We start from the raw sequence: 21,569 nt of genomic DNA on the forward strand, positions 1-21,569 counted from the left end.
TTGTTGTTGGCAGCAACTCCAATTATAGTAAGCATACAATCAACTGTTTCTTCTCTCACATGCTTTTGGAAAGGGTTCTCCAACTTTCAAAGGCTTTTAATCCCTCCTACACTTAAATGTTAGAGGGAAACTGGAAGTTCAGTACCAAAAACAGCTTTAGAAAATGCAAAACGTTGGGAAATAAAAAATATGACAAAGCAGCAGGCACAAGATTTTCCTGCCACAAAGATGACACCTATTAATACTTGACACAAATTTTATATCCAGTACTTGCAGCATGTTAGAAGAGGGATCACACCTTTGTGAACTGAAGGCAAAGATGCAGCTTAGGATTACACATGAACAGTAAGTTCTTGGATTTTTCCTTTAATAATGGAACTATAAAAACTCATAATTGCTTCAAATATTTATTTCCATGGCAAAAATAGACTATAATATATTCATTTCACATATATTACATTCAGTAATACAAGCTTTTCTGTCTATGAAACACAATTTATACATTGTTTTACAAACCAATTTCAGTTTTACAAGAATTAAAGCTGGTTTGATTATACATTTTTACAGTATTGGTGGCAAGACAGCAAAAAACAGACATGTTAACCACTAGCTTAGTACTAGAAAATAATACTTCATGTTTGCTACTTTTAAACAAAGTCCCATTTAAATCCTTGCATACTGGCTCAAGTGAAAACTGAAGGAAATGGAGCCAGATCCTGTGTTCCTCTGACATGAAGGACTCAACCCTACAAAACTGCTGACAGGATTTCAAACACCTGTTTGCATTTAATGAATGAAGAGATTTCAGCAGTGTGCAGGAGTGTACATACTTGCTGATTTGCCAGGTAAAGCCTCCTAAATTTCCATCCAAGTGCCCCCGGAAAAGCCACAAAGAGGACAGATAAGTTGGGTATTTCAAAGCAACTTAAGCAAGTATCTTTGTAAAGAGCATACACACCTTGTCTGTCAGAATTATCCAGCATTAGCAAGGTGACAGACTGGAGGATTTTACAGGGGTTTTCTCCATCAAATTTCCTACCATTCTAAAAATTAATGGCATTTGCAATGTCTTTAAAGTATATTAAAAGAAAGCCTCCTAATTTCACCTAAATATTTCCAAATGGAAAAACAGCATTTAATTCCCTTTATAGAAGTTAGGCACCTTCTGAAACTGCTCATAAAATTAATAATTTGGTAGTTTTGATTGCTGCATATCTGAATCAAAGAACATTACAGTATCTGCAGTTTTGCTCTTTGACTTGCCACAGGCTGGATCTGTTGTAAACTCTGTTCATTAGATTCTTTACATTTGATTTCTATCTTCATTCCCTACGTAAAGCTGAAGAATACACTTCAACAAAACAAACACCCTGTAGGTTATTCTTCACCATCAAACACAGCACGATGTGGAAAATAGCAAAGAATAGAACCAAAGGCTATTCAGCAACCATTTTTTGAAATGCTCATTGAAGTTAACAAATCCTTTTTTTTCAGCCCAGTTAGACCTTAAAGTGACATGTGATGCCAGCAGAGTGCACCAAGTTAGCCGGTCCCAGGCAAGATCATACTAAGACTTTTTTTTCTTTAGCTTCTCCTTTCACAGACACATTTGCAACAGCAGTTTAAGATTTTTTTCCCTTATCTTAGCACAGCGTTACACTGTTTTAATGTCACTGTGTTGCAAATGCTGCACTGAAACAGAGCTTCTAAGTACGTGGTAAATTCCACATGACAAGAGTCTCATTGTTAGCCCAGCCTTAACTTGGTGCAACTCACACCACCTGTAAACACCTGGCTTCATTCAAAACATAGTTAGAATTTTGAATCATCTCACCTGCATCCATTAGAAATTATCACTGCAAAATTGCAAGTATGCCTATTCCCCCTGCAATTTGTATCTGTAAAACCAAAGACTGTAGTTTGAAAAATCTGACCTTTAATAAGTAAACAGAAATTAAGCTGACAGATTGCATTCAATACATTTGGAAAGGAAGATATGTAAAAATAACAGAGCCTCTGAAAAAGTATTTGGAGTTTAAAAAAAATCACATTTTAAAAAGCCAGTAAAAATAACACCTATGACTACATTCATTTACCCTACCATGCCATGAAAAACATACCATATGACTCAAACCCTGCTAGCAGCTCTACTTTGGATACAAAACATTCCAAATCCTCCTCCAAATGCCTTCTGCCACTCCTCAAATCCTCACTCTCTACGTCCAAAATTTTGTACTTGCACAAGAGAATTTCTTTTGAACTCTCATCTACTTTTCCTTTGAATGCTGTAGTTTCCTGTATGCACATTCCTGCTGCATTCTTTTGGTTAATTCTTGTAATCTGTATTTGAATTTAAAGCAGAGGTGCATATTCATGCTTCAAGGGCTCAAGCTTTCATTGGCAGTAAGCCCACGTTAATTCCTACAGTATCATGAAGAACTGCAGGAATTTTGCATCTTGCAGGGCTGGACTCTGGCTTTCCACAACTTTGCACTATCAGAAAAAAACCCAACCCTAAACACTAAAGCACTGAGTTCTTAGCAACTGAAGCATTGATTCTTTCAAATTGATAGTTTGAACTATTGAAATAGAGTGATGGGTTCACCGCTTTTAAATTCCAGGGATTTAGTAATGCTATTGATATTAAAACTGAGTTTTCATTACACAGCTATGATAAACAACCCTGCAGTTTCCAAGTTTGGTCCAGAAGCCATTGAAATCTATGAGCCACTCAACTTTAACAGCTGCTCCAACACAAAACATGCAGCAGCAGCTGGAGCAGCAAGCCTCAGTCTTACTTATTACATTTTAAGGAGCCATTCTGGAGAAAATTGCTCCAAGTGTTGCCCACTTCAAAAAGAGATACACAGGATTACAAGAGAAGCCAAATGTAAAATGTCAAGAATCTTTTCCACTTTAGTAAAAATTTATTTTACTTTTATTTGTTATTACTGTATTTGACTTTTTTTCTAAATGTTGGTGATAACTTAGAGCAGCTTTTCATCCACAGAAATACAGGAACACTGCCTTGGTCACCTTCTTTGAATTAAATGTATTTCTACATATAAACTGTAGCATCCTGCACCTTGTGTGAAAGGTTTTCCAATGAGTGAAATATAAGGCATAAAACTTTTCCTGCTCTTCCTGGGGGGCAGCAGAAAAGGGAAGCACTGCTGTGCAGGCTGCAGAGGCTGTGCAAAACTCCCCTGTGCACCTCAGAGCTCCTCCCTCACCAAACAGGGCCAGAAGAGACAGGGACTGCAGCCTAAAGCCTTCCCAGCTAAGTCAGTGACATCTTTGTAATGGACAGGGCTCCGACTTTTGCTTCTTAGAGAACAGGTTTTAGCCCAAGACTACAAAGATTCACCGGCCAAAAAAAAATTCTCTCATCAGAGCAACCAAGAAAGAAACAAAATATGCAGATGTCCTTACTACAGTTTGTATGTTCTTCTCCTGTCTCTTCATATAATTTGATCCTAGAAAGCATCTTCTATCTAGTCAACAAAAGACCATCAAATCTGTCTCTTGACAGTATATAGCACCTTTATTTGTCCCTGAGAGCTCTGACATCCCTAGAGATCAGCATCATCTTTGCCAAGAATTCTTCATACAACTTTTCTTACTAAACAAACTGTTCAAATCTTGCATAATCATCTGATTTCATCCCCATAAAAACAGATACACATTTGGCAAAATTGGACAGGCTTTTAGAGAAATTTTAAGTCTTTGACAAATAAATCCACCTCTGACTCACACTGTGGCTGGATTTGGACAGTGGATATTGTTATAACATCCAGAACTTCATGAAGCACCCAGCACAACTACATGTAAAAATGCATCCCTTTTCAAGGCTCAGAACAAAAGTGCTAAAATCTGAATTGTCTTTTATAAGTTAACTGAAAATCTAAACACTGGTTTAAAAAATATTTTTTTAAGAAGGTTGTGAAGTTTAATTTCATTTGGTATCTAGAAGAGAAACTGCTCATTTTCAATGCCCACTTGGAGCCATATGCTTACAAACAAAAGCAATCCTACGGTATTCAGTAGAAAAACTCACATAGAGTCAAGTCTAATCAGGTCAAGTCTATCACTGCAAAAACAGACTGCTGATGGACAGAACTGGAAGCTGAAGGGGAGGAGGTAGCAGTGATACACTGAAAAAAACAAGACTGTGACTACAAGATTTGAGCAGAACCACCTCTAAAAGTGAACACAACTTCTTTTAGCTAAACAGAAAAATAAGCTAAAAGACACACATTTCCTCACCCACCTCAGATAATCCCATAGATACTGGATTAAATTGCTTGTTATTACTGTTCCTTTTCATGCCTCATAGCTGATGTTCTGTCTCAGAAACTGCTGCTTGAGGTTCTGCTTGTCCATCATGACATTAAAACTGCATCTATCAGGTTATGAAAATCACAGTGCAAAGTTAAGAAATGGAAATGGTACAAGCTACATTTTAGAGCCTGCCCTCCCATTCAATAACATTTCTGCAGACAGAAGTGAACTGTGGCAAAAATTAACAATGTTTTTAAAACTGAGCATGATAAAAATAGCTAAGTATGTTTGCTTCTTTTAATACTTCTGTCAACACAGATATGTCAGATTGGTATGTTTGCAAGTTGTATGTATAAAGAATCTGTCTTCAGCAACTGGTTTCCTCTGGACTTCCTGTTTTATGTTTGGCAATTAACAATTCCTAGGCATTTTATATAAGAACTTTTCTTTTCCCTAGTCTGAAATATTCCATCTAACTTATACTGAGAGTACAACAAATCAGACTGCTTTCAAGCAGACCTGAAAGCATCAGATCAATACTGTGTACCTAAAAGAAATATCTTTTGTATAAAATGATATATTATCTCAATGCCATTTGGACCATATGTTTAACTTCATGGAAGCAGCTTATTACAAAGGAAACTGAGGCAACCTATTTATAATTCTTAATTCGTGTTCTGGGACACAGCTATTGTTTTGAAGGGGGTTAATAGTTTCCAAACCCTTGTTAGAGCTCAGAAAAATAACAATTTCAGCACTAATAAACCTTACTTTTAGTTCCATTTCATTTCACTAAGCAGGTATCAAGGGAAATGTACACTTAACCATGCCTGCAGACTGGTCTGCTATACAGTTTTGGTTTTTTTTTTAATTAAACCAGATATCAAAAATTATAGCTCAATTTGGAATAGGGATTTTCAACTCAGCATCTCAAAACACTTGGAAAGGCAGCTAAAACCACGCTGTCCCCACGGAAAACCACAGAGGATTATTTAGGGATATCATCATTTGACCAGTAGGTTGTACCTGCCTACTTCAGGTCCATGCACAGCCACTGACTCAGCCACTTACACAGCTACTAAATTACCCCCATCTCCGGTGCTTCCTCTAAGAGCTCTTTTTCTGCACTTTCTCAAATGTTCTTCAGTGCAACGCTGCACAGCATTAGCAAAATTTGCTCTAGCACTAACAAAATAATCTGGAGGATTCTACAGAAACTTCCAGTGCTTTACTGGCTTTCTTGGCTGGAACATTAACTTTTTTTAAGGTCATCTTTGCACTGTGTAAACCAGCAATCATAGCTGCCACACCTCCTCCATTACGCTTTCAGACAATCATTTCCACTTCACCACTCTGCACCTTCCTACTCCCATTTTGGTTCTCTCTCTTCATCAACTTAAAAAGCTCTTCTTAAAATAACAGGTTAGTAATGGTATATTACCAAATGAAACAATGCATGATTATAGTCTCTATATTTAGCTACATAAATAACAGAGCAAAAAAAGTGCTTAAAACATTTGCATCCACTTTGATTTCAGCCAGTAAAATCAAACTGTCCTCTAAATATATGAATAATACTGAATATGTACTTTCTCTCAACCATTTGTTTCCAATAACCTCACAGATACTTAAAATATTTTTCCCCTGTCCATTGCAGGTAAACATACCTCCTCTCAAATGAAAGTTATCAACAGTTACCATCATCTTTCACTTGTCTATTCTATTACATGGCACTACAGCTAACTACCAAAGGCTTCCCTAGGACTTTCTGCATGATTTTTGAAAAGTTGGTTCAAACATTGTCAGTCTTCTCCTCTGAAAATATTGCTATGTTTAAAAGTTTTCTGTTGTGGTGGTTCATTTTCTTTTAAATTTAAAAATCCTGAATATAAAAATAACTGTTCTTAAAGCAACAGCTTAAAATATTTAAGAGCTGCTAATTTTGCTAAGTAAGCCAGAGGAAACCAAATGTTAATTTTTAAAAATATAGATGTATTGTTCTAAATATAAAATTGAAAGCAGAATCAAACTGCATAAGACCTTGACTTTCCCAAGGGGCAGATTTCTAACCACATCTGCAGCTACAGATTTTAGCTTTTGCACAGTCAACAATTATGTTTCAAAACATAATGTCAGTAAAATTGTACTATATACCTCTATTCCATAAGATACTTATTTTGCTCAGAGTAACACCACTCTAAAGAACGTGTGCAAGTACTGCAGACCAGTACAAGTAAAATCATTCCTTAATGTGACAGTGGCTGAACGTGGGAAGAATTCAGACCAGCAAAGATCCTGCTGTGCAGGGACTGTTACACTGATTCGCATTTAACAGTCCCATGGCAGCCCCAAATGGTAACTCTGGGATTCATCAAATGAGGAAAACACCTGTGAGACCAGGTCTGGACAACTCCAATTTTCTTTCTGTAAACTCTTGCAGAGTCTCTTAGGAAGTGGCAGGGGTTAGATGAGTCTAGAACTTTTGAGAAATTGAATGAGAACTCCATAGACGAAAGTGTACTGCGAAAGAGTCTGCACCATCATCATCCTCTGCTGCCTCAACATATCCAGCACTCGTGGGATGTCCAGCATCTGCAAGAAAGGAACAAAATATTACAGGTGACTGGTGAGCAAGAAAACTGGCTCGCCTGTTCCCAGCAGGAGGTTCAGAGCAGTATCTTAGTGATCTAAAGACAGAGGCAGCTGTTCTGATTTCAGCTCTGACAATTCATTGCCCCTGCCTGCAGTATGGACTGCACTACACCACTGACCATCTGGGAAATATGCATAATGGTAAAGGTACCTATCTCATGGGGTATTGGTCTCCACAAATCTAATAGCTGAAAAAGTCTGTTACAGTGTTAGGAGAGGGATGCACAATGAAATAAGTTTGTTGAGTTTCAGTTGACATATTGTATTATTAATGAACATTTTACAGCCATCCACTTCTGGCTAAAAGTTGACAGGACTGATTTTATTCTATTAAACTACCACATTGTCCTCTACTGATACTACAAATACACTGCACTTAGGAACAAAATAGTAACAAGTACAGAGACTGGCTACAAAGCATGTTCTTGAATATTATCGATTCTAATAAAGGCAAGGAGCAGTAGAATCAGGATGAAATCATGAAATATTCTCAGTGGCCTAGGGCATACCTTGCTCCACTCAATGACTCAACAGCTTAGGGAGTCAAGAATCCAAATGAGCATTCCAGTGCCTGGTGTGCATGTGGGCAGCTCTAGAAGATTATTAACTTCTGTTGAATTCCCAAGAGCCATTTCAAGCACAGTAGTAAGGCCTCTCCCAACAGCTGCTCAGATGAACAGCCATAACACATTCTAGGCAGGTTATTGCCCCTTCCAGTCCCTAACATGATTTGAAGCACAAGGAAGAAGAGGAGCTCACCTCGTTGTGTTCCAAGCAGGCGATCATGATCTCTGCCAGAATGACCACCCCAGTGCGTCCCACGCCCGCGCTGCAGTGCACCAGCAGCGGCGGATTGGGGCTCCTGGGCTCTGCCGTGCTGTTGGTGTGGCGCCGCACCGACTGGATCTCCTCCAGGTACGCTGCCACGTTCAACAGGACACAAATCAGTCATTTAGGAGATGAAGCCACATAAGCTGTGCTATTATGCTGTATGACCCCCAGAAAGTAGTAATTTAACAATGGACATGCCACAGAAACAGGATACATCGTACAAATCACAAACCTTCCCCCCAGTTCTAACGTCAGCAATTTGAAGATGCATAAAATGAAAAAAGACTGCAACACCACAGAAGTAGAAGCCCATTGTGAGTTATATCTGCCCCATTTTTTAGCTGCATTCTTGTCACATTAGATGCAGAAGTCATACCCCAACCATAGCAATACAGATCTACAAGGATCATCTAGCTTTTGTAAGGATTTCCTTGCCTTGTTCTCCTATTCCTATTAAAGACAACTACTGCTGCAACATACTCAAATGCGTAGTATGCAGTGCAATTATGTTTATTCTATATGGACTTCTGGTAAATTATTTGCTTTAGACAGAAGGAGTCACTTTAATAAACTGGTATATTCCTGAAAAAAATATAATTCAGTATCTCTTGCTTGTGTGAAGAAGCCTTTTACAATGGAATGCTTGGCATACTTGTCCAAAGTTACTTCATATATAGCAGCCATTTCAGAAGGTATTAATAGAACACCACAAACCACACCCAAAAACAAAGCTATTAAATACAACTTACATAAAAATCCCTTTAAATCTTCTGGACAGCCATGCTCTGGCCAGTCAGTATACTGCAAATGCCAAACTGTTCTCTCCTGTCCTGTGAGAAGATGTTTAATCTTCAAACCTGTCGTGGCGTAGCAGCCTGAGTCGGTGCGGAATCGCGTGGTAATCTTAAATCTTCCATATGTCACAGTGTTGTGTCTTGAACCAAGACGTGGCCAGTATCTGAAGCTTTTTTCTCTCCCACTTTCCTGAAAAGCAGAACACTTGCTTAGCAAGAAACCTAAGAACATTCATACAAATAATGTTCCTGTAGTAACAACTGCATTTCTCCTCCCCTAAGCAGTACTAACATGTTACGGCCTCTTACTGGGAAAACCAACTTTCCAGCAGAAAGAGTTTGCAAATTCATTTTTCTGCCAAAGGAATCAAGACAGAAAGGGGACACTAGAAACTTATCTTCAATCCATCTAGTTGGTGGAAAAAAACATCCCCCTCCTCTAACAGATTATAAAAAACCAATTGTGGAATTTCTGGGAGAAACCTGACTCAATTTATACTCACTTCCTCTGCCGTCACCATAGCGATGATGGCAATCCCTTGTTCCCAGATCATCTGCCAGAAATCCTGACATGTGTTTTGCAAAGGGCCCTGCGTGGCAATGTAATCCCACTCTATGCCACCAACAGAGATCTGTAAAAACAAAGACATTAGATTAGTAATTATTGAAAACCCTCTCCCCAGTTCTAACGTCAGCCATTTCAAGATGCACAAAATGAAAAAAATTGCAACACCACAGAAGTAGAAGCCCATTGTGAGTTATATCTGCCCTATTTTTTAGCTGCATCTTGTCACATTAGATGCAGAAGAGCCAGAATTGTACAGGTTCATAGCTAAATAAATGTATTTTATATCACAAGCTTCATGTCAAACTGAGAAAACAAAATTGTATTTCTCCTTTGTGAATTTAAGGTATTTTAGCAAATTCAGGTTTAGAGAAGCTTTCTGCTCTGGTGCTGTAAATATTATTACTGTACTAGTTGTTATTTCCTGAAAAAATATTATCTTGCTTGAGAAGGGTCAACATTTGTGAATGAAGCAGAGAAACTATGATGCCATGTCAGTATACAAACAGATTTATTAAAAAAAGACAGCAACACAAGTGCTGCTTTGACAATCTCAACTCTTTTCATAGAAAACAACTGTAGTTGCACTTAGAGCAGATAAATATACTGAAAAATGAACTTCCTTCAAGGTTCTTGAAAACACCCTTCAAATTCTTTTAAACAGAGCTTAAAGAGTTAAGGATGGAGAAAGAGATCAGCTGAAGGCTTTGAAAAAGCCAGTTTCCCCCTGGCTCTGGCTCTAACCATCCAAAAAAGCTTAAGCTAGGAGCAAGCCTACTGCCCATAGTGGATAGTCTGAGATTACAGAAAAGGAAGAAACAATGCAGCTCAAAAATATCACAGTCATTGCAGAGGATCCCAGTTTGCTTTAAACCTATTTGCTCCTTAGCTCTGGGCAGAAGGGACATGCCTTCTTTTAGCAGCAATCCCCAGAGAGGAAACACAGAAAAGCAACAGTAGATCAAATCAACACAGAATCAAAATGCAGAAGATCCCTCCAATAATTAATCCTCTATTATTCTAGGTGATTAGGAAAACAGGTTCCTGCTTTCCCCAAAGAAACCCTGGAGAAGAAAAGAAAGAGAGAGAGATGAAGGGATTGTCACTGATCTCACCAAACCAAAAACTGATAGGCAAATGCATTTTCAGTTGCACATGAACTGGGAAATTTTTCTCCGAGAGCATTTCTCTCACCTTGATATGGGATGCGTTGATGTAACCTGTGTTGTTTTCTTTGGTTGGGACCAGCTCCACCCTGGTATCATCATAGGGAAGGACGTCCTGGAAGCGGTTCCTCTCGGCGTTCTCCGGCAGCCGGGCTATGGAGCACTCCCCATCCAGCAGCCTTTTCTTCTGGATGCGCTCGTACTCCGTGAACACCATGCCCTGCTCCAGCCGCTGCTCCAGGGCTCTGCACTGCAACACAGGACACACAGCCATGCAAGGTCACACTCTGAGGGGAGTCTGTTTATACAGAGAACTCATGAAGTGTAAAATGGACGTATTTTCTTCTCCTCCATACTTCTGCAATGCTTTTCCAGCTATTAATGTTTCCACAAGCATACCAGAATAAATTAGAGGCAACCCTAACCGGCAGGAATTTTGTTCAAGTGAAAACTAAGCAGCCTGTTATTCTTCACTAGGTCACAAAGATTTATTTGGATACTGCTGGTAAAGGAAAAATTACTTCATAGTTTCTGTAAAGACAGCCCATCTGGGGAGAAAAAAATTGGCCAACCAGACAACTATACCATACTGCATAGTGCTTCAAATACCTTTGATCCACCTGCTCAATATAGCAGCTAGGTGACATCATTGTTAATGTCTCCTTTAACGTTATAATAAACGCAAAAATAATAATAAAAAACCTCACAAACTTAGTTTTTTGGATGGAGGAAAACTATTAGAAAAAAATCTGGATTTACACTTTAACTGCAGCAAGTTTCTAAGGCAGGAAAGCTGCCTTAGAAACTTGCTGCAGTTAAAGCATAAACCCAGAATTTTTTTCTAATAGTATAATTCAATCTTTTTTATTTAATAAACTACTCCCTCCTCCCATTTATTCTTTCAAAGCCAAGTTGTTTCTAAATCATAAGACACTTCTGGAATTTCTGCATCTCTCTGCCAACAATAAGGAGGAATAATATGTCAGATTTCAGCCAGAAAATTTCATCTATGTCACATGTCCCCAGATTCTTACAGCAACTGCTCTGTGGTATCAGGTCATAGAAGTGTCTTATATCAAGTAAGTATGCCAAATGTTACAGAGGAAGGTGTAAACTTCCCTCATATGCAATTTGCACAACAATACATGAACTGCAGAAACTCATTTATTATCTTTAGGCTAAACTCACATATTTAAACTGACAATCGCATGAAGCTGAGCATTTTTTGACTAGTTTTTACTTTTACATTTTTTTATCCTGACACAAGCTGATGGAGTCTTATGTTTCTCAAAGAATGATCCTCAAATTCTAGAAATTGATGTCCTCTCATTGATCTGACATCCTCTACTGAGTTTAAAATTTCAGTACAACAAACAAGTTCTATCTATATCTTTTGGGCTCTACCTGAACAAAACAGATAAATTCAATCTGCATAAGTTGTATTCCGGAGATGCAATTTAACTGCAAAACTACAACTCTTACTCGACTGCAAAACTTACTCTAAATACCATATGAAGTACTAATAATTGCAAATAAAATCAATCTCACACTCAGAATTTTAAATTTCACACCTTTTCACCCTGGAAAACCCAAAATTAAGAGAGAAAGCAGGATGAGTTGCACAAAAATATATGAGCAGGTACTAGTTAATTCATTTCCTGTATATTCAAAGGGTAAACTATAGTTGAATCACTGTCATCTTAAAGAAAAATCTGAATTACACCCAATACTTTAGCAATGACTTGTCAACCTGGAATCTTTTTATTTTGTTTCTCTTCTCAGCATTTGAGTTGCCTTAATATGAAGCATTTTACAGTCAGTAAAATGTAGCATTCATAAGCATGTAATTTTGAAAAATTGCTATTGTAAATCAAGCATTAAAAAACTTCAACATACTCGTTCATCATTTGTTGCTCTCGTTGATTCTTCCTTCCCCTCATCTGGCAGAGGCATCCTAGTCAATGCCAGTCCATTTAGGGCAGCTAGCTTCAGAGGCCCCATTTTTTTTGCATCATTTTTATTCTTTTTCATACCCTGCAAAAGAAAAGCTAAAACTTGTAAATATTCTTAAATATATGATGAAGTTATAAAGCAGAAACCAGATGAGTTCAGCTAAGCAAAAGATACTTCTCTGGCCTCTTCTGTGAACAGCTCTGACCTTTTTCTTTGATAAGCCCTGCAGTGAGAGATTAGGGTGGTGGGACTACATTCCTCCAAGGACACAACACAGGTCTGTCTTCATTCCAGACAGGTTAATGAAACTGCATGAGAATGACAAATATTGTTCTCTACAAAGCTCACCACTGAGGGTGTGAGGTGGCAACTGCAGATACTTAACATTCTTGAACAGACCTGGGAACATTTCCCAAACCCAAAAATACATAACAATGATTCCTTACTAGATTCTTCAGTTTGCAGGCACTTTTCTTCCCTACAATCAGGCAATGAACATATACCTTTAAGAAATTCGTAAATATCTTAACAAATGTTAAGATGTCAAATGTTTTGCAACAAACTTGACATACAAAACATGAACATAGGACTGCAGACAGATTTGAGTCCTGGACTGGGCCACGAATCTAAATTACAGAATTACCATTCATTATTTGGTGAAAAATATCAAAGGGGGATTTCTATGAAGGACTCAATTCAAATTATTCTTTTAAAATGGGTAAGAGGAAACTTCATCATTCCTGCCATTGCTAAGTTTAATTGTTAACAAAAATACACAGAAAATATGAGCACATGTACTGCTTGTATGATAATGTTTTCACAAGTTAAATGGTGGTAAGAAATAGGAAGACAAACCTAACAGGATGAGACTGCATTTAAAAGTGAAGTGAACACAAACACAACAATAAAACTTCATTGAAAAGCAAAATGTGCAAGCATTGGTTGGGGCCAGCTTTGTAACTAGGATATTCATCTCCATTGTGAATACAGAAAGGTAATGTTCTGTATTATGCAACAACACTTAAATGTTTCTGAAGCAGAAACTATGTTACAAACACTTGCAATGAAAAAGTTCTAACATTGATTTAATTTAAAGGTAGACAGGAACATGCCATAACTACGTAACTGTCAAAAGGAAAAGCAGAGTATGATTTTGGTAGACACATTACTGTCTGAAAATGTATATTTTGGAAAACAAATACTAAGTAACTATCTAAATGTGAACACAAGGACGATGCTATCCCTTTTTTTCCTTACAGCCACATTAAAAAACAGGAGAAAAAAAATGTAGAAAAACATACAAGCTGATGGAGGTTCATTTCATTGTGTTTAGCTCCATGTCTAGCTGACAGACAAAAACTTGTGAGAGTAGTAACTATTTCAATACATAGCTTTTGCACAGGTTAGTTTTTGCAATATCTGCTATTACCACAGCAGTACAATTTATATAGCAGCTCCCCTGCAGTCCAGTTTGTGTAGAAAACTATTTGACACTAACTCAGGTATCAATCAAATTTAAAAGGCAAAATAATAATATAAAATGGTCTTCCTCTATTAGCATCTGAAATCTTCCACAAACTGCATAAAACTGAACAAAATTTTAAAGCAAAGTGGGCACTAAGGAGTGCCAGTGAAATTGTGCATTCCACACAGACTCTGATGTTTCTGTGAGGTGGGAATTACGGAAAAGGTGAAACTTGCAGTTTTTCACTATTTACAGTGTCCTGAGATTGGAGTAGGAGAAAGAGATATGGCAAGTAAGAAATACCTTCAGTGGGGTAAAAACAGGTTGAAGAGAAGGCAAAAGGGAGAGGATATGAAAAAGGAAGGCATGAAGTAAAGAAGAAAATGCAAGGAAAGAATTTATTCCTAAAGGTGTCAGGTTCCCTCTTAGGTCAGAAGAAGCAGGTAAACATTTTTTTTAAAAGTAAACATTTTTCAGCTACATATCATTTTTCAGTGAGAGGAAGATAAGAAAGTTGAACAGGAAGAGTTGCTTCTGCTCCAGATAAGAAGTACGGCAGAATAGGGATCTAGAACTTATTTTAAATTAGCTCTTCTAAAGTTCCTAGCCAGGTTAGGTTTTCAGATGGATGGAGACTGCACAGCTGGATTTGTGTGAGTGAGTGGACAAAGCAAACAGAACTCAGACATGGCTGATAAGGGGATAAAAGACAGCTAAGCAAAGTTAACCAGGGAAACATAGAAATATAAAGGTCAAGCTTAAGGTAGCCTTAATTCAAATGTTTTAAAAGCATCTCAGACTGACTAAAAGAACCCCAAACGAAAACAACAATCAACTGCTACAGACAACTCAAAACAAGACAAATAGTATCCACTTACACCTAGAGGGGGAAGGCCTTCCACAATATTCTTCTTCCCAGACAAAAGATCGGACACGGGTCTCTTCTTTATTGAATCTTTCCTTACTCTGTATCTCCCTGATGTTGTAAGATCAGATTCTGACATAGATGGAGTAAGCAGTCCTTCCCCTCTTCTCTGTACCTGGCTTTCTACTAGTAAATGAACAGGACTCATATCTTTCATTCTCTTTTCTGCCTCTGTGATATGTAATTTAGGCTCAAGGATATGCAAAGGGCCAGCAGATGAAGCAACAGAGCTATAAGGGTAGTTTAGTACTGAATCATGAGAATAACCTCCCATAACAGATGAAAGTTGGGTTTGATCTTCAGGGAGAGGAGAAAGACTTGTACTGGCCTTATTCTCTTCTTCAAATTCTTCTTCTTCCTCACTACTGTGAATCAGCATAGTGGCATCTGACAGGGTTTTCTTGTGATCACAGTTCACGCATTCTTCTTGCTCACCTTCTTTTTGCTTCGTTCTCTCCATCAGAATGTTGGGCTGTGATCCTTCTGAGATAACTCTTGGAAGAGCCACATCTGCTGCAGAAGCTGACATGGTCCTCTCTTTAATTCTTATTCCTTCAAAGCTGGGAGTCAAGCCTGCTATTTCAATACTGTTCCTTTTCTGCAGCTGAGCGTGGCGTGCCGATGTCAGAGGTTCACTGACCTCCTGAAGGGAATGAGCCACGGGCAGGCTGTCCTCCTGGAACGTCTGCACAGAGTGGTGCACTCGCCTGGTGATGAGATCTGGGTTGCTGCTGCTGATGTAGATGTGCCGGGAAAGGTCTGGAGTACTGTTTGCAGGCCTGGGGTACGGGTACGGCGGAGGCGGTCGATAGACTTGAGTCTTCATTATGTTGGGTGCTGGGTAATCCTGAGACTGGAGCTGCACATTTGTCAGCTCAGGCACACTGACTGCCCCAACAACTGGGCGCTTTTCAGCAGGATAGGGGTAGGGGGATTGGCTATGGAAGCTGTAGTTCAGGTTAAATGGATAATGGTTGGACTGTGGGGCAGCAAAGTGGGCATGCTCTCGAATTTCAGGCTGACTGTAAACTAAGGCATCGGGCCTGCTGTAGGCATATGTGTTGCTGATGTTAAGATTTCTCATTGAATGACTCTGCCTGTCTGTGTGCACCATCCCCCTGTTGAGCTGTCTCATCACAGTCTCATAGTCTGGCGTGGGACGGTAAGAAGGTGGTATTAGTGCACTGTGTCTGTGTGATGGGACATAGTCAGTTCTGAGCACATCACTTCCAGTAATGCTTGGGTTAGAGGACATGGGGGATGGCTGCAAGTAATGCTGTGGATTGTTCAAGGAGTTTGTGCTGTGTGCACTATAGACACTCCCATTGCGGATCCGACCACTGTAGTCGTGAGGGGCTCTATCCAAGCTAGTCTGAGAGTGACAGTAGTATCCGTTCTGATTGCTCACAAAGAGGTTATCTGAAAGCAAAGTGTAAGAACAATCTTTATGTCCAGGACATCAAACAAAGTTATCCTCTATTAAGAAGTAGCAAAGGCAATGTTTGAGATTTTTAAAACCTCAGTTATTTTTAGCTATGTATTGAAATGTAAAGGAAAAAAACCCAAACCAAAATCCCAGCTTTTCTGTTGCTGTTGATACCCAAGGCATATACATCAGAATAACATATTATATTTATTTCAATCATGTAAATCCCTATGGAAAAACACCATCTGTTTATGAATTACTTTCTTCTCTTTAGGATAAGCTTCCTAAGTTCAGTCCAAAATAAACAAAGTTCATATCAATCTTAAGCCATACCACTGAAAAATTAATGTCTACACTAGGATTTGCACTAATGAACAGCAAACAAAGAAAGAAAAAAAAAAAACACAACAAAAAACCAAACTAAAACAAAAATACCACCAACAACCTAAAAACAACCCCATAAAAAACAGACAAAACCTCTTGCTCTTCTCTCTTCTACTCCTTCAAAATGTATGTAGGTATAGCACAAGACCTCAAAAAAACCCAAACTAACTTTCCTCCAGAAATTTTGAAGACATCCAAGACATATTTAGTCATTTTAATTACTACTTCATTGGATGTACAATCTGCCAGTCTCCAGATTCAGTTATTGTTGTAGATGCCTTCATTATTTAACTGTTTGGGTTCACCAAAATAATTGCCACACTTATGTTAATGAATTTGCTGAAAACCAAAAATTGTTTTATGAAAAAAATGTTCAAAAATTGGACACTTGTTGTAGCAAGTACCCAGCAATACTTACAACACTAAACTGCAAAGAATTCAGTTACATTCTGAATGTAGCTGAATACCTGTATTTCATTCAGATCTGTGTAACTCTGTTTTGATAGAAAATGTGCTTATTCCCTTCCCAGTGAGCTGGCCTTTTAGATTACTATTTATCCAGCAGATTTGTAGGTCTGGAAGGTTCCTATCAAACTTGAGGAGACTTTGCAAAAGATTAGATTCAGCCCTTCAGGGCAGCAACTTTGTTAATTAAAGACACAATGTGTAACAATCAAAATAATGAGAGCAAGCAGCCATGACTCCACTGTAAAGTGCTAAGATAAGGAGTCTACATTGCTTGAGAATATTAGTTAGGGTTTGCTTGGGGTTTTTTCTTTCTTTGTTTCAATCAAATATATACCAAGTCCATAACCTGCAAACTTCTTTAGCCTTTGAATTCCTCAACACCTTGTAATCTAGCAAACTTAGACAAATGTCTCTCTTCCTGCATTCTGGATTTAATATTTTTTAATTTTTTTTTAGTTGTGTGAATTGTCTTGGAGCAATCTCTTTGCAGGTATTAAGACCAATATTGACAAGGATCTCACAATGCCATAACATACCAGTTTGATACATGGACCAAAAAAAGCAATGGTCAGCTTAAACTCACACGAGACACCTCAGTCTACAGCTGCTGTAGATGCTATCCTACTAGAATTGCTCTACTCCCGTAGGAGAGGACATGGAGGAGGAACAGTGGAGGAAACTGGGGTTGTTTAGCCTGGAGAAAAAGAGGCTCAGGGAGAACCTTACTGCTCTCTACAACTATCTGAAAGGAGGTTGCACTGAGGTGTGTTTGTCCTCCCAGGTAACAAGCGGCAGGACAAGAAGAATGGCCTCAGGGAAGTTGCATCAGGGGAGGTTTAGATTGGATATTAGGAAATTTCTTCTTGGAAAGAGTGGTGAAGCATTGGAACAGGCTTGTCCAGGGAAGAGGTAGAGTCACCATCCCTGGAGGTATTTAAAGGGCACCTGTAGATGTGGCACCTGGGGACATGGTTTAGTGATGGATTTGAGAGTGCTGTGTTGATGGCTGGACTTGGTGATCCTACAGGTCCCTTCCAGCCTAAACAATTCTGTGATTCTGTGACTGTATTTCACATTAGCCTATGTGTCTAGAGTAGCAGCAAGCACTTCAGTGACTGCTCTAGTACAAACCAACCCCATGTTCACCTATTAATTTATTCAGCTATAGCTAAAGTAGCTACACATATAAATTAAGTTTTTACCTTCTAAAATTGTGTAGCGTGGCCATGGATTTAATGAACTTACCTTGGGAAGTTGCATATGGTTCACTAAAATGACCATTGTAATGCAGCTGAGGTGGTGGAGGCATCATATAAGGCTGAGGCTTAGGCTAAGAAAGCAAATATCTTACTGTTACTTAAAAACTGATTATTAATTTTTAAAAGAATTATTGAAGGTTTTTAATATATAATGTATACCACTGTGTATTTATATAATATTATATATAATACTATACACATAGTAATAATTTACATATTATATTATATTATATACTAAAAATAAACACATACAAAGCCTCAGTCTTAAACTATTTCTTTAAATCTGCAATGTAAGTTTCTCCTTTGAGGTCATACAAAAATAATTTAAAAACTAGGAACAAAACCTTGAAATTACACTCCACCAACCCAAGACTGTATCTTGCCATCTGACATCTAGGAGAGTCTCCTAAAGACAGTGTTCAAATTGATACCAGAAGTGTTTAAAATATTTTTCATTGCAATTGTTTTAATTTCACTATTGAGATATTACATCGCAGCTCTTCCTACAAGTCAGAAACAGTTCCTCACATACTAGACTCATCTTTTTCACTGCTCATTTCATTTCACTGAAGGGAAGTAATATTTGATACAAAGTCAACTGAAGTCCATAAAAATGCAAACATAAATCTATTTGCTTTCCTCACCATGGACATCCTGGATGAAGATCGCCTTCTAACAGGATTCACTGTAACTGGCTGAGTTTGTCTACAGAAGGAATTTAATGATAAGAAATTATTCTTAACAATAGCAAGACCTATTTCAAAAATCAGAAAGCATTCCCAAATTCAATTAAAAATCACTCTTAAATCACATTTCTGGGAGCCAGGCATGTGTTGGTCTTCCACACAAGCCTCAATAGGAAAGAGCTCTGTGTATTAGCCACCATCAGAAAGCAAAATCAAAAACCCAAGATCAAAAATATCTCAGTTAATCTGTTCTACAAGTTGCCTGTTCTAAAAGTCAGACACAAAACTGTTTGGGGACTGTAACATTACAGATGTTACAGCATCTGTATATCATTACCATAATGCATTAGCATTTGTATGTTCTAACATTAAACCTAATGGAATGAATTTTCATAATTTGTTGGATTGGCTCCAGGACATAACGTTCAGAAGTCTTAAGTTCCTTTTCCCTCCACCCTGTGCTCTGCATCTCATAGCAAGACAGGTCAAAATACAGCACGATTCAAATGCAGGAACAGGTATTTTTTAGTGAGAAAGATCTTTTTAAGCTCACCCTTTGGGAAGTGAAGGACGAGAAAGGATTGGAAAGCGTGGAAGGGAAAGAATGAGGGAAGATTTCTGAGAGCCCTCCTCAGGTGGAGAGTCCAAGGAGTCTCTAAAGACAAGGTATGTACAGATTTAGAAAAAAAAAACCCTGAAGCTGATACAGGCATGCAAAAGACAGTTTTCAGCTAAGGACCAGATGACAAGAAATCTTAAGAGAAGAAATAACCAGAAAAGTTTTTTTGAGGACTTAACCTGACATAAAACCACATTGTGGTTACAATAAGTAATCCTAGAGACAGACATTTAATATAGAACTACAGATCTGATGTTATTTAGATAGAAATGCACAAGTCCCATGAACATACTATTTCTAGCAATGCTTCTTATCAGTCTCAAAAGACAGACAAGTTTACAAGCTTTGAGGTATGAGGTTTACTCTATTTCAAATTTATGTTACTTCTCAAATAAATTAGCATTATACTTGATTATCTTTCCACTGGCCTCAGCAGATGTCAAACATCTATCTTCCCATGTATGAAGAGGAGTGAAACACATGGGAACCATGCTTTTCCAATGATAGACTTTTCACTGTGTCTAATTCTTGACTCTTTGACTGAAGAAACTTAACTGAAGGAAAGCTGCTCCCGTAAAGTAGCTCAAATTCCAGCCATTGATTTACAAGTTGGAGGCCAGCCCATTTAAATTTGATTTGATGAATTGTATTAAATTTGCTTTGCACTGGTGCTACTTGAGCTATACAGATTCCATGGATATCTAAAGAACCACATACCTCTTAGCTGTCAATCCAGCACATTTCAGGAGTGCTTCACATACACTGCCCGCCCTTTTAAAGCCTCTAGTGTCCTTTCAGGGCAGTTCACCCAAACACAGCCCAAAACCCTGCTGCTTCTAGCAGCTCACAAGCCATAGCAATATTAGACACCAAAGCAACTGAAGTCTCTCACAGCACTGTGATCCAGAAGCAAAGGCCAAACATTATTACTCATGTAAGATTTCAGCACTTAATATTGTCTTCTGTTATAAATCAGGATGTATTTCAAAAACTGGTGGTAACTATTTTCTCAAAAAATATTAAGAAAATTAACCCAAGTAGTCTAAAAAGGACAGTAAAGACTTTACAGAGGGAGTGGGAGATTTCACTTCCCAATGGAAGCTGCAAGGGCACCAAGAGTTCTGCTCATGTATTCTACTTACAGGCTGCATTTATTTAGTCTGTAAAATTTGTGTCTAGCCACACACATCCTCCACACATATTTTGCTGTTTCCATATCTTCCTGCCAAAAAAACAAAACCCAATATTTGCATTAAGTCAAACATTCATACCCTTCAGTTGCTTTCAGAAAAGCCACTGAAATTTTTAAGATTAAATTACCATTGGCCAACTTAATTTTAATGTAACTTTATTAACGTCACCAGATTTTCCCTAAAACTCTACTTTGCAGACCCAAATATACACTCTAGTCTAACAATTTTCTTAGACTTATGAAATTTGAAAGTAGAAGCCTTTTGCTCCAGACACTTATCAGCTGTAACACTAACACAATTACAGTTAAGATTGACATAGGATTGCCAACAGCTGCCTTTTGACAAAAGCAACTGGTAGATGCTGAATAAAATGAATTCTGCAAGGAATGCCATGGCCCACATCAGCAAAGCTCTAAGGCTATATTTATCTTTAATTGCCACTGACTCAAGTCAAAAAAGCATGTTAGAAATTTTACTGGAATGGATGAAAATTTTTATGACCACATAACCAGACACTTCAATGTACTCAACATAAAAGGCCCAATTTTTAATGCCTTCCCATGGAAAGCTGGCCAAAGACAGTTGTATTACATTTGACTCACTCATACAGCTCAAAGCTGCTAAATATTTAGATAGTAGGTTTTAACCTTTGAGTTAAATTACCAGTCTTAATTTTTATTTTTTTTACTGATGACTTAGTGAAAAAAATAAAAATGTACTCACAGTTTGGAACTGAATTGTCTCTTCTTTGTTTGCCAGTTCTAATGCGAAAAAGGATTTATTGTGGGACATGTTGGCAATATCATGCCACCTGCAGACAAAAGGGACAGGATATGACTGGACAAGCTCTGATTTTCAAACCTCAAAAACTGCAACTGCAAACCAGAACCACCATCAAGAAT

General features: G+C 38.1%; 1 protein-coding gene across 2 annotated transcripts in view; it reads right to left on the reverse strand.

The window, feature by feature from the left end:
- Nucleotides 1-393: 393 nt before the first annotated feature.
- PTPN21 (protein tyrosine phosphatase non-receptor type 21) overlaps nucleotides 394-21,569 on the reverse strand; it is a 40,026-nt gene continuing 18,850 nt past the window's right edge. Inside the window, exons 3-14 of one of the 2 annotated variants that reach the window (XM_066552132.1) lie at nucleotides 21,391-21,478; nucleotides 20,617-20,696; nucleotides 19,409-19,510; nucleotides 18,814-18,874; nucleotides 18,156-18,240; nucleotides 14,586-16,051; nucleotides 12,186-12,323; nucleotides 10,318-10,539; nucleotides 9,062-9,190; nucleotides 8,514-8,748; nucleotides 7,693-7,853; nucleotides 394-6,873 (exon numbers count right to left, since the gene is read on the reverse strand). In XM_066552132.1, the coding sequence (XP_066408229.1) occupies nucleotides 6,745-6,873; nucleotides 7,693-7,853; nucleotides 8,514-8,748; nucleotides 9,062-9,190; nucleotides 10,318-10,539; nucleotides 12,186-12,323; nucleotides 14,586-16,051; nucleotides 18,156-18,240; nucleotides 18,814-18,874; nucleotides 19,409-19,510; nucleotides 20,617-20,696; nucleotides 21,391-21,478 (2,896 nt within the window). In that variant the 3' untranslated portion in view covers nucleotides 394-6,744. The remainder of the gene's footprint in view (nucleotides 6,874-7,692; nucleotides 7,854-8,513; nucleotides 8,749-9,061; nucleotides 9,191-10,317; nucleotides 10,540-12,185; nucleotides 12,324-14,585; nucleotides 16,052-18,155; nucleotides 18,241-18,813; nucleotides 18,875-19,408; nucleotides 19,511-20,616; nucleotides 20,697-21,390; nucleotides 21,479-21,569) is intronic. The other variant, XM_066552130.1, reaches the window with a different exon arrangement.

Source organism: Molothrus aeneus, chromosome 6 (genome assembly GCF_037042795.1).
Source record: "Molothrus aeneus isolate 106 chromosome 6, BPBGC_Maene_1.0, whole genome shotgun sequence".
Taxonomy (NCBI): Eukaryota; Metazoa; Chordata; class Aves; order Passeriformes; family Icteridae; genus Molothrus; species Molothrus aeneus.